The sequence below is a fragment of the Polypterus senegalus genome, chromosome 4, assembly GCF_016835505.1.
Source record: "Polypterus senegalus isolate Bchr_013 chromosome 4, ASM1683550v1, whole genome shotgun sequence".
NCBI lineage: Eukaryota > Metazoa > Chordata > Cladistia > Polypteriformes > Polypteridae > Polypterus > Polypterus senegalus.
In genome coordinates, this window is record NC_053157.1 from 3897022 (window position 1) to 3911410 (window position 14389).

General features: G+C 40.0%; 1 protein-coding gene across 1 annotated transcript in view; it reads left to right on the top strand.

The window, feature by feature from the left end:
- znf330 (zinc finger protein 330) overlaps positions 1-14389 on the top strand; it is a 107683-nt gene that overhangs the window by 19923 nt on the left and 73371 nt on the right. The window contains exons 5-6 of the mRNA XM_039750182.1: positions 5148-5227; positions 10477-10603. Coding sequence (XP_039606116.1) covers positions 5148-5227; positions 10477-10603 — 207 coding nt within the window. The remainder of the gene's footprint in view (positions 1-5147; positions 5228-10476; positions 10604-14389) is intronic.

Sequence of the window (14389 nt, forward strand, 5' to 3'; positions counted from 1 at the left end):
ACGTGGAAGTTGGAGTACGCACAGATTCCTGCATCTGGATTTTTCTGTGCGTCAGCACATCTCAACTTTTGTGCTTACGCCATTTTATAGTGCGAATTCTACACACGGCGTTATACATGAGGCCCCTGGTCATTTTCTCTGTGGCTTGTTCTTCCATGAAATTTTCTCTCACATTCCCCATGATGTGCATGTCAGGTTGAGAGACAGTTTTACATTAAGCTTCTGTTAATGTGGGTGTGTGACTGAGTGGCCCCGTGAGGGTTGCTCACTGTCTTCTGCTGCCATGATAGGCACCACCACTACCGTTTATTTGTATAGCTCATTTTTATACAAAAAGTATGAAGTGTTTTTGTGTGTGTCTGTCCTATTGCTATGTCTCTGCATTCCAGACCATGGTGCGTCACAAATAAAATCATTGCTTATACAAATCCAGTAGAAAATGACATATAACTTAGACTTATGCATTGGATTGTGCATTGCAAATATTAATGCTGGGATATACATTGATTACTTAGATTTCAAGCCACCTTAGACAGGTAGCATAACTATATATACAAAATGCTTGTCTGTCTGTCTGTCTCACAACTACTTGTAAACTACGAGGACTGCAGCCTTGATCTTAGTTTTAATTGAAAGCGTATGATCTCATATGTTGTAGAAGCTCAAAAAATTTTAGGTTACAGCAACCTGGGCTGTAAAGTTTATTGCAATTAAAGCACAGTTTTCGCAAGCCCATCAATTAATAACCTCTCAGGACATGGTACATATGTCTTTGCAATTTAGGTATTAGTCCTTTCATTTGTAAATAATGGGCAGGGAGTTTACTTTTTTATTTGTAAAATGTAAAATATATACAATTTTTTTGGTAGTGTCATAGAAGCCCCTCTCTATCTCCAAAGGCTACTTCCACTCTTTTAGAGCCTTAGGTTTACGAGTTTCAGTAGTAGATAAATAAATAAACGGATCACATCTGATGAAGACCATGGAGCGGCTGCTGCTTCTCCACCTGAGGCCACAGGTCCACCACAGAACTGGGGAGTCCTCTACAGCGCATCTTCAACCTGAGCCTGGAACAGGGGAGAGTCCCAAGACTTTAGAAAACCTCTTGTATCACCCCAGTCCCAAAGGTATCACGTCCTAGTGAGCTGAATGACTTCCGGCCTGTTGCTCTGACGTCACATCTGATGAAGACCATGGAGCGGCTGCTGCTTCACCACCTGAGGCCACAGGTCCGCCACGCCCTCGACCCTCTGCAGTTCGCATACCAGGAGAAGGTGGAAGCGGAGGATGCCATCATCTATATGCTACACCGATCCCTCTCCCACTTGGACAGAGGCAGTGGTGCTGTAAGAATTATGTTTTTGGACTTCTCTAGCGCCTTCAACACCATCCAACCTCTGCTCCTCAGGGACAAGCTGACTGAGATGGGAGTAGACTCACACCTGGTGGCATGGATTGTGGACTATCTTACAGACAGACCTTAATATGTGCGTCTTGGGAACTGCAGGTCTGACATTGTGTTCAGCAATATAGGGGCGCCGCAGGGGACTGGACTTTCTCCGGTCCTGTTCAATCTATATACATCAGACTTCCAATATGACTCGGAGTCCTGCCACGTGCAAAAGTTCGCTGATGACACTGCTATTGTGGGCTGCATCAGGAGTGGGCAGGAGGAGGAGTACAGGAAGCTAATCAAAGACTTTGTTAAATGGTGCGACTCAAACCACTTACACCTTAACACCAGCAAGACCAAGGAGCTGGTGGTGGATTTTAGGAGGCCCAGGACCCTCATGGACCTCGTGATCATCAGAGGTGACTGTGTGCAGAGGGTACAGACCTATAAATATCTGGGAATGCAGCTGGATGACAAATTGGACTGGACTGCCAATACTGATGCTCTATGTAAGAAAGGTCAGAGCTGACTATACTTTCTGAGAAGGTTGGCATCCTTCAACATCTGCAGTAAGATGCTGTGGATGTTCTACCAGATGGTTGTGGCGAGTGCCCTCTTCTACGCGGTGGTGTGCTGGGGAGGCAGCATAAAGATGAAAGACGCCTCACGCCTGGACAAACTTGTTAAGAAGGCAGGCTCTATTGTAGGAGTAAAGTTGGACAGTTTAACATCTGTGGCAGAGCGACGGGCATTAAGCAAACTCCTGTCAATCATGAAGAATCCACTGCATCCACTGAACAGTGTCATCTCCAGGCAGAGAAGTAGCTTCAGTGACAGACTTTTGTCACCGTCCTGCTCCACTGACAGACTGAGGAGATCGTTCCTCCCTCACACTATGCGACTCTTCAATTCCACCTGGGCGAGTAAATGCTAACATTACTCAGTTATTGTCTGCTTTTTTATTTTTTTCATTTCATTTTTATTACTATTTAATTTAATATCGTTTCTTTGTATCAGTATACTGCTGCTGGATTATGTGAATTTCCCCTTGGGATTAATAAAGTATCTATCTATCTATCTTGACCAATATAGATGAGTCTTAATTTACACCAGTTCTGCAGGTATGAAGGAGTATATAAAACCCTAAAGTTTTAAATTAATTTTTGTATAACAACTTCCATTTTTACTTTCTCGTATACAAAGTATTGTAATTGTATTAAGATTTTGTTAAATCTCAACGTTTTAGACCTCCCTGACTTTCTCGTATACGAAGCACCGTAATCCCTCGTTTATCGTGGGGGATAGGTTCCAAGGCTGGCCGCAATAACTGAATTTCCGCAAAGTAGGGACACCATATTTATTTAATTATTTAACATGTATTTGGACATTTTTAAACCCTCCCTGTACTGTTTACAACCCACCCTTTACCCTATTAATAACAGGGACAACTGTTAAGCTATATGAAATCGGTAGATAAGTTTACAGTTACTGTATAGCGAAGTACACGTAGCTATATAGGACGTGATGATGGTGATGAATATGCTGTGCAGTAAAAATGATGACGATGAAGGTGATGATGACTTTTACTGCTCAGCTGATGACTGTATTTTACGTTTCTTCAGATTCAGACGGCGGTGCCATTTCCTGGGGCACCTCTTCCACGGTTTCCATAGGTGTATCCATAGTAGTAGTAGGAACTGGCTCTTTTTTGCGAGGCTGCAAAAACATTGTGATAGGCAGTTGCTGCCGCTGCTTCTTTTTCCGGTCGAAGAGCAGCTTGTAGGTGGTCATAACGTCGTTGACCTTGTTGCAAAATTGGACCGATCGAACCATATCGTCATCCCATTCCTGTGACCGCTCTTGCAGATCCTTAGCCAGTCTGTGGTATCTGGGCATCAGTCAAAGCACCAATCACGGGCCCGATAAGAAAGCGGGAAGCTGTGATTTGTCGTCTCCCTTCCATGTACCAATCACAGGATTGCAGGATCCGTGTTACAACGCACTTAGTCACCGAACTTGTTTTGTTGTTCTTAGACTAGGAAATACTACTACTATATTTAAAAACCCGTGAATCCGTGAAAAGTGAACCGCGAAGTAGTGAGGGATTACTGTATAGGGAAAGTATTGTAATCGCCCAGAAATTCCATTTCGAGATTGGGATGAATCTCAATGTTTTAGACTGTGTGTAAACACGAATAACTTGACTACGCTTTTACTTAGGTCAACCATATCTTGCCATACAAGTATTAGGTGCAAAACGTAGATTTCTACCAACATTTGGGCTATTTCCGTTAAACGGAAGTGGTACTTTACCTTCTATTCCTACAGCTGCACCCTGACCTGGACAATTTGACAGTTGTTTAAAATCTTTTCCAATTGTAGATGATCTTTCAGAAAGTGTATTGGTTGATTTCCAGTTGTTTTGTGATCTTTTTAAATCCCTTCCCAGAGTCACAGACATCTACACTCTTCTTTCTAATGGCCTCAGAGAGCACTTTCAGTCACGATATGGTGATAACACACACTTGAACAGCAAACTAAATATCTGTGGTTTAAATACGTTGGGTTCAGATAAGATCATCTTTAATGATGTTCTAAGCATTTGCGCCCGACTTATTTGAGTGAGAAAAATAGGGGAGTATACATTTTCCATGTATAAAATGTAAGTGTGGCATGATATTTGCTATATCACCTTTATTTTAAGATCCTGTTTAAAGGAAAACCAAATCTTGATATGTCTATGTTTAACAAAAGAAAGGTTTGTCATATCTGTACTTACTTTCTCACATGACTAATGTTGGCATGGTTTAAAGGAATATGAAGGTATTTAAACTTTCAGTGTACCTGCAGTCACTGATGCCAGGATGATTTGTGCCATCTTGCAATTCTTTAGTGACATAAGCCATAATATAATACGCTACCGTGGCTGTCTGTTTGTCTGTCCTGGATTTTAAATCACCTGTAGCTCGCAAACCGTTTGACCGATTGACCTGAAATATGGTACACATACACTACATGACCTCTACTGTCCGCTTTTGGGGTGGTGATTTTTATTACTTATTTTATTTTATTGTAGAATCAACTCGGCAGCCCGCAGCAGGGTGGCCGTGCAGTGCATGCATACGGGCGCCATTCTCATTCCTACAACCTTCGCTGTCACTTCCCCTACCTCTTCATATCTTAAATCATTCTTGAGGCAGATTGAACACTTAAGTGTGAGCTTAAGTAAAAAATGAAGAAAAACATACTAATTCATTTCAACACAAAAACTGACTTAATCAGTTTTAATGCGAAAAGATGCCGACGAAAGAAGAGAAGAAGGCGGGCCGCTAGAGTGGAGAAAAGAAGAGCTGCTCAGGAAGCAGCAAGCACATTAACCTCTGAGCCAACGAATGGTAAACATACAGTGAAAGAGGAGGAAAACTAGGAATGCTCAAGTCAAGTGTATTTGTGCAGTGCGCCGTTACTGGTAAATTAATCCATCCATTATCCAACCCTCTATATCCTAACTACAGGGTCACAGGGTTCTGCTGGAGCTAATCCCAGCCAACACAGGGCGCAAGGCAGGAACAAACCCCGGGCAGGGCAAAAGCCCACTGCAGATAAAATGACTCTTTTTACACAACTTGTGTATGTTTTTAGATGTTAAAAATCTGCAGAATTTACAGTATACGCAATCGAATGTCTGACTTTCAAGCCAATTGAATAACAAACTGTTGCATTTGTGACTTTTTTTTTTTTTTTATTGTTTCAGGGAAAACTAAATGCATGATGAAGTCCTCAGATTGCGTGATTAAACATCCTGGAGTACACAGCACTGGGCTGGCTATGGTGGTAAGTCTTATAAAGTTGAACCAAATACCGCATGTATGCTTGTGTGCAGCAGTATCTGCTGGTAATGGAAAAATTAAAATGTAATCCTTAAAAATAGAACTGGTATTAGTGTGCATGAAAACCACCTAATATGTTAACACAAATCAAGGACTCTAAGAGAGATTTCTTTGCATTCTTTAGGCACACTTATTAAGCATGACATTTCTGAAAATACTTTAGTTCTTTATCTTGTTGAGGTCACTTTTAAACTCAGTGACTAAGTTTTCATCTTGGGACATGTCTACATCATTAAAGAACTAAAGTATTACATCTTGAACTTAACAGTGGATTTATTTTTTGCCATTGCACCCAAATAGACTGGCACCCTTTCCAGGGTTTATTCCTGTCTTGTGCCCTTTAATAGGTGGGACAGACTCCAGCAGACCCCCAGCACACCTGTTCAAGCCTGAGCAGGATAGAAAATGACTCACTGACTGACTTGCCTCATAGTTTGTCTACAGCAGGTCTGTTAAGCCTCCATCACACTAAATGATTTTTCCAGTGATTTTCATTTGTAGCTTTCTTTTGCATCATCTTCACAAGTTATGAAATGGTGAAATTTGTACCAATGACTGCAGTCATGTAGTATGACATCCCCAGAAACTTTGTTACACTGCTTTGTCAGTGCGTTTACATTCACGCCCATAATCAGTTTATGGTTATTAAGGTAGAAACCTGGTTTCTTAATAATCCGCGTTTACATGTGCAAGTAATCATCTCGAGTGCTCCTTTGGTAAAACGATCCAACGTCATTAAACTGCCCAAGCAAGAGTTGAAAGTCGTCATAAGCCACTGTGAATCAGGTAATAAGCATGACGCTTTTGATCATTTTCTTGTGTTTTTTTTAAATATGTCTAGGCAAATTGACGCTTTATTTATAGGTTTCTTTTATTCGATTGCTGCTCTTTCTGCTTAGCTGTGCAACTGAGCCCTGTAAATAATTGGCGTACCAGTATGTGTGCTTTATGCCTTACATGCAGTGCTACTGGAACAATAACAAAACGGATGTTTTTACTTTATTAAGATAAGTATTGCGTTACTGTAAAAAGTAATTGGACTACCTAATGCACATTACTTGTAATGTGTTACCCTACTGCTCTGTAGATTGTGTTGCAGAGTTTATTAGTGCTGTATGTTCAGCTCATCAACACATATTTAGTGATTTCTGAAATAATGAAACAGACTATTTCAACCAGAAAATGGAATAATACGATCCCCCAGACATTTGCCTCTGGAAATGTGTTTGGTCGTGGTAGGTGGACACTTTGAACTGCGGTTACTGAAAGCATGCGGAAAGCAAATACATGCATACGCTAACGTAGTGCATCAGACATACGTAGACTACAAAATCTTTAATAGTAACCCTTTTAAGGGTGTACATAGCTGCATGATTGTTTCTCAACAGCCAATAACCCAATTTCTCAATTTTGAATGGATAGATAATTTATTAATCCCAAGGGGAAATTCTCATACTCCAGCAGCAGCATATTGATAAAAAACAATCCTTCTATATAAAAGCGGTCGGAATTGTCCTTCCGTCCCATGAATGCTATGCATTTTGCAATGCACGATGGGATTTGTAGTTACGTTTTTCCAGGTAAAAGATGATTTCCTACTTCAGACTGTGCGATATCATCTTCTTCTTCTTCTTTCTTACTATATAAAAGCGGTCGGGATTGTCCTTCCGTTCCGTGAGTGGAAAGCGTAGCGGTATTCCGCTTATCACAGACTTACTACTTGCAGCTTGCGGTATGAAGTTTACATGATGTGAGCAGAGTTCTGGTGCTCCCATCGCTCCCTTGCTTTTGTGCGCGATGCGCTGGAAAAATAGACAAAATTATGTCTCTGGAAATAATTAATGTTGATGGAGTACAAATGCCTCACCGCGTAGTAAATATCAGGGGGGTTCAAAAGGGCGACCTCAATATAGAAAAAAAGTTTAAATTTCATCACAAAAATAACAGAAACTACGATTATTAAAGTAATACCGCTCAAATGCAATATAACCAAATTAATGAGTTTTTATAAAATATCAAATCGATCTACATATTGAATTGCCTTAAGAAGTTGTAAACTTAAAAGTTGGTTGCCTTAAAAGGCGGGTCAGCCTATTAAATTAAAGAGTGATAACAATGCAGGTATAACAGACAATACCTTTGTATAATGTTAACGTTTACCCCCCGGGTGGAATTGAAGAGTCACATATTGTGGGGTCTCCTCAGTCTGTCAGTGGAGCAGGACGGTGACAGCAGTCTGTCGCTGAAGCTGCTCCTCTGTCTGGAGATGATCCTGTTCAGTGGATGCAGTGGATTCTCCATGATTGGCAGGAGCCTGCTCAGCGCCCGTCGCTCTGCCATGGATGTCAAACTGTCCAGCTCCGTGCCTACAATAGTTTGTCCAGGCGTGAGGCGTCCCTCTTCTTTATGCTGCCTCCCCAGCACACCACCGCGTAGAAGAGGGCACTCGCCACAACCGTCTGATAGGAAATCTGCAGCATCTTATTGCAGATGTTGAAGGATGCTAGCCTTCTAAGGAAGTATAGTATAAGAAGGGTTTACATAGCATTTTTCAGGTTTCTACAAATAATCTGATTATTGAAGTGCATGTAAACACGATACGATTCTCTAGTCACAATGGTGGACTTTTGTATGTACAAGTGCTGACAACCAGTGAGCGCTCAGTTGAATGTATAATGCAAACAATGTGGCCACGGGGGAAAAAAAGGATATTCAATGTTTTGGACCGAGAGGCTTGTCTATCTGACGTCTCATGTTTGTTGTACCAAGTCAGAATGGTTAAAGGGAAGAGATGGGTACAGATTGTGGCCGAGCACAAAATACCTGAAAAACATTCATATAGCTGCTTGTTTTGCTAGGCTTCACATTAATTGGCCCTCAAAATGAGGCGTATTTACGAAACCTTTTGCAGTGCTGTATGAAGTTTAAATCTGTGCTGTAAAGTCGTGAGTCGTGTTATTCATCATCCTCTGCATTTACTAGTCGTGTAATCGGACATCCTCAAGGCAGTGAGATCCACTTATTGCACTCTTTTTATGTGTGAAGTGCTCTCTGAGTCAGCTGTGTACTTTAACACCAGCCTTAGCCTGTGTAGTAGAAATGATTTTATTGTTTAATCAGGGCCTTATCTAATTCTTTTTATGTTTAAAGTACCGAACTTGAAATTGCAAGCATTAAAAGTATAGTATCACTCTATGATTTGGGCAGTACTCTAATAATAAAACATTAGAAATGCATCAGTCCGAATTATTATTATTATTATTATCATTATTTTTTAAGCAGATGTCATTATCCAAGATGACTTACAAATGAAAAGCAAAACACATACAATTTTAGGGATTTCAAAGTTAAAAAGCAAAAATTTACAGTTGAGCCTAAGAAACGGAGTTCTTTAACTATCCATATGTGCAATGAAAAACTAGAACTCAACATCTAAGTTGCTTGACCATTAACTTCAGTAGCACAACTGCATTTGTCCAGAGGAAGTCCGGGGATGAAGAAAGTGTAAGCAATCCAGAGACATTTTCTAAAGAGTTATGTCTTTAGGAGGGACCTGAAGATTAGTATGTGGAAGAAAATGGGGTGGTCATGGGAGGCAGATAGCATTCCCTTCTGGTTGGTTATTTTTGAGATGTGACCTTGAATTTAAGAAATGCAAATTTAAGTGCAATTGAAAGCAATGCAGCATCACCCCTCCTCATTTTTCTTATTCAAAATTTACGGGGCTTTGCCAACCCAAGCCAAACCAGCCACTTTGTGTCTCTGCCGCTTGCGTTTTGAAGGGGGGGCTGAACGCACCCCAAGGAGACGCAGTCGCTCCTCTGAAACCCCCTCTTAAACGGTGATACAATGGGAAACAAATATGTATATATTTTTTAAACCTCCTCTTTGCTCAAACAGCTGCTGGCTTGCTGCTGCTGCCGTGCCGCATCCTATATATCCTATGTCCATATAATTGATTTCTTTTACCTTTCCATCAATATTGCATTGAATTTTGATTCTGTGTTTGGAATTACATCGTGACAACGCAACATATAACTGACCAAGAGTGAATATCATTGCTTTCTCTCTACAAGAAATATGTCTGACAATAGCATTCACACAAATGAGAAATGATTGAACCGTGTGCGTGCTTGAAATTTTCTCTCGTGGGATATCACTTTCACCAAATGACAAATCTTTTAATTCTCGTGGATACGCCTCTTCATTGGGAAGAAACACTACTTTTCCCTGATGGCAACACGAATTAGACGATCTACTTGTCTCCGACATAAAGTTTAAATCCGAACAATATATTGAATCTCTTTTCGCTATTCCGTTATTTCACCACGTAATAATTTCTGTTTCTTTGCACTAATGTGATGTTTACAATCTTTTTTTTTGAGACTATCTCTAACCTGCTCCACACGAGTACCGCGCCAATGTGTTTATACTTTACGACATTCTACTTTGTCATCTACTCTGTCTTTTATTTCCGGCCCCGGGCCTGGCTAAATCACTTGGCGCAAAGACTCGTCTCGTGGGCGTTTTAAGTGTTTCTCCGAGAAAATCTCGTCTCCTTTCAAGATTTTTCTTTTATAATAGATAAATGTGTAAAATTTTGCAGTAATATTCATTTTGTTGTATATACAGGTCCTTCAAAAAATATTCAGACGCTTTCACTTTTGGCAGTTTGTTATATTACATTCATCCATTATCCAACCCGTTCTATCCTAACTACAGGGTCATGGGGGTCTGCTGGAGCCAATCCTAGCCAACAGCCTTGTGTTAAAATCATTTGAATTATTTTTTCCGTACATCAAGCAACACTCAAAATCCCTTAAGCACAAAGTGAGAAGAGGAGTTTAGAAAGGTGTTATGAAATGCTGCTCAGTCAGCAGCCCCTATTCCACAATAAAATGGACAAATTTACATGAACAATAAATGTAAATATTTAAAGGTACAGATTAGAAATACTCAACTAATAGAAATTGTCTAACAAATATACACTTTAAAGATACAGTTGTCATAAATGTTAAATAATTATTAAATAATAAACAGTTAAACATAAATAGATTGACTTTTTTCAGTTTATTATCAGTAAGGTCTGTGTTTCCAAAATGTATGCTGACAAGTTGTTTGAGTTTAATAAAATCAATACAGTATTCTTGTTGGTTATCTACTTCTAATCTAAATTTGTTTTTTACCCACCAGGGGGCAATCTGTGACTTCTGTGAGGCCTGGGTCTGTCATGGGAAGAAATGTCTCAGCACACATGCCTGTATCTGCCCGCTTGCTGATGCAGATTGCGTTGAATGTGAAAGAGGAGTCTGGGAACACGGTAATTCAGTCACACTCTTGTTATTATGGGATAATGATTGGTGCTTCCTGTCTTGATTGTCTGATATCGTGCAAGTCTGCACCTCAAAACTGTCAAATTGGAGTTTATCGATTGCTTTGATGAAAGTAATATTGAGGACACATACAGTAGATGTTTCTTTTGTTAATTTTTGAAAATGTCACCCTTGTATGTATAAACATCACGTTAAGACTAATATTTAGTAAATAAAGATTAAAATTTCACATTAAGTTCTGCTCACCATCATAAAGTACAAATGTAACTCTCTGCAGTACATTTAACTCTCAGAACATAATACCACTATTTCAAAATGATGTATTAATTAGTTTTTCATTGTTTATCATGTCTTATAATTTGGACCTGCACTAGCAGTAGTACTGGTAGTGTCTCATGTACAGGGGTATTCTTTACCCATTTGCAGCATGATTATGGTAGAGCCCCAGGAGTTGGTCTTGTCTGATGCGAGAGATGGACGTCTGAAGTGGAGCTCCGCTAGCAGTGGTGCTATTTTTCATATTATTTGCTTATTATTCTGAGATATCGTGTATTTATTCAACCCGAGAGGGACTGCTACAGTATATGTAAGCACATATAAGCATGGCCAACAAGAAGGGGGTTCGAAAGAATCGAAAACTAAAGCTACATCCAAGCTGCGATCAGCAAGCCCCAGTTCAAGATACGGCCTATCAGAGACAGACCTGGATCAGATGGACGAAAGCACAGACTCCTCGGGACCACGGTCCGCTACATCGTCGCCGGCTGAGAGCGAAAAGGGGAGCGAAGGTCGATCGTGAGTGCAGATGTGGATAGCTCGCCGATTGGAGAAGATTACCTGAAACTGGAAAGGGCCGGGAAGTCCGCGGCTTCAGTTACGCAATTACGCGAGCCTGGAGCAGCGGGGACACCGGCTTCAGCAAAGTCTGCTGCTTCATCTACGGTACAAGAAGGCACAATTGAACTATCTAAAGTGTTGCTCGCTGAGCTCACGCAAGATATAATGAAAAGCGAGAAGGCTAATGAGAAAGCAACGGCAAAGGCACTTGAGAGACTGAAACAGGAGATGAAACAGGCCAATGAATGGCTGCGACAGGAATTCCAACAGGCAAATGAAAGGCTGCGTCAAGAGGTACAACTTGAGCTTCGACAGGTGCTGGGTAAAATTTGAAGAGCGCATTCAGAAAAACTCGGTTAAACTGAGCACGCTTGCTGATCAATTGGAGCATCTTAAGGAGACATTCACGAATCGGATCGAAATGGCCGAACAGTTAGCTGCCAGTGCCGAGGAAAGAGCAGTAAATGTCAGTTCCGAATGTAAAAAACTTGGAGACAGACTGGCTGCTTTAGAAGATGGGAGTAGAAGGTATAATGTCAGAATTGAAGGTCTGCCGGAGAATCGAGAAAGTTCAAACCCTGTGAAATTCGCAGCTGAACTTTTTTCTAAAATAATCGGGGGCGACTTTAAAGCAGAATCTGAGATAGCAGCGGCTTACAGCGTCGCGATCAAACACCGTCAGACCCGACCAAGATCTTTTATAGTTCGTTTTGAACGATTATCATTTAAGCTAGAGGTGATGGCACTCCTCAGAAACAAGGAAGATATTATATATGAAAATAACCACATTCGTATCTTCCCTGACTTCTCTCCAGCAACAGCTATTAAACGCGCAGCCTTCTATAATATTAAACAGCTACGGCAAGCCAGTGTCAAATACAGCCTCCTGTATCCGCAAAACTGAAAGTGGAATGGCAGGTCATTTCTATGTCTTCTAGCAAGGAAGAAGCAGAAAATGAATTAAGAAAGCTGATCCCGGACTATTCTGATACATAATAGTGAGTCATGGGTAAATGATAAAGCTAGGATTAATAATCTACTGTCTGATCTATTCGTTTTAAAATACGGGTTTTTAATCAGCATATATTCTCATATATTCTTATTATTACTTAGTATTACTAGGGCACTATCTGTTTATGTTTTATTGTGCTTAATTACGTTTTCCTCCTTTTTTTTCTCTTTTTCTTTTCTATTTCATGTGTACCCTAAATGAGACTGTTCAATATCATACCCTTGGTTTACTGTTATTGCTATTACTGCATTAAGACTTGTTATGCTTATTTTGGACACATCTTTAACACCATCACCTGGGTTTATTATCTGGGGTATCATCTTAATGCACTAAAATTGCTGAAGATTATATATATATTTTAAGTGCAAAATTTTTTTTTTTCTTTTTTAAAGACTATATTGGTAACAGATATCTCTATCTTTTAACCCTAAAGCACCACTGCATTGGGGCTTGTTGTGCTTTGGACGTGCTCTGTCTCTGGGTATGTCAGAGGACTGGGACTGCGTGAAGTGGGTTTTAGCCTCACTTGGGGAGGCAAAAAGGGAGGGTGGGGGGTTAAGGGGAGAGAAAGAGAGCAGGCTTGATCTATACCTAATCTATCCTCTCAATCTTTATAATTATAACTATCAACGTAATAATAAGCTGCATGGCAACAACTCTTGGGGAAATAGGAAATTAAGACCTAAACTATTTCACTTCCAGTTAAGACTATAAAATGACATCAAAAACTCAGAATCAGTGTCTCCATGATGGGACAGTTAACTTCGTAAGCTGGAATGTTAAAGGCCTGAATCACGAATTAAAGAGAAAGAAAGTACTTTCTCACCTAACAGGTCTAAATGCTAAAATAGTATTTTTACAGGAAACCCACTTACTAAGCAAGGATCAGTTCCGCTGCAAAAGACTGGACTGGCCAAATGTTCCATTCTAGTTTTACAAAGAAAACTAGAGGGTGGGAATTCTCATACATAGAACAGTACCATTTGTAGCATCAGATGTAGTATTGGATCCTGAAGGGAGATATGTAATGGTCATGGGAGACTTATCTAACTGTAAAATGATTTTGATAAATGTTTATGCACCTAATGTTGATGATAAGGAATTTATACAAAATTTATTTGCATCCATTCCCAATCTGAACACTCATAAAGTTATAATGGCTGGGGACTTTAATTGTGTTTTAAATCCACTTTTAGATAGGACTTCCTCCACAGGGGGAATGGCAACTAACACCGCAAAGATAATTACAAAGTTTATAACTGATCACAACTTATCAGATCCCTGGAGGTTTTTAAACCCAAATTCAAGAACATATTCTTTTTACTCACCAGTACATCATTGCTACTCAAGGATTGATTACTTCTTTATAGACAATAACTTCTTGCCTAAGATTAAATCTTCCAAATACGATGCTATTGTTATTTTGGACCATGCACCTATGATCTTGGAGCCCCATACACTCACCCCGCAGATGGCGCCTCAACCCGCTTCTATTAGCTGACGAGAATTATACTGAATTTATATCCAAACAAATTAAATTCTTTCTAGAGACAAATACATCCCCCGAGATCTCTGCAGGAATACTCTGGGAAACTCTTAAGGCCTTCTTAAGAGGACAGATTATCTCATATCTTTCCCACAGAAATAAATCTGAAGCGAAGAAAGTAGCAGAGATAAAAAGCGAAATTACTAAAATAGATGAAGAACATGCCCAGGGGTGTGGAAATCAAATTTGTTTCTACTTGTCCACGGACAAGTAAACGTAGAAAATCCACTTGTCCGCCAGTTAAATTCACTTGCCCATAAACAAATAACAAAAGTGAAAAATAGTTTATTTTTTCTGATCTCTTTTATTGATACCAAAACTGCCTTCCATTTTAAAACTGAAAAAAATTCTTTCAGGGAGTAGTATTTTGCCACCTTG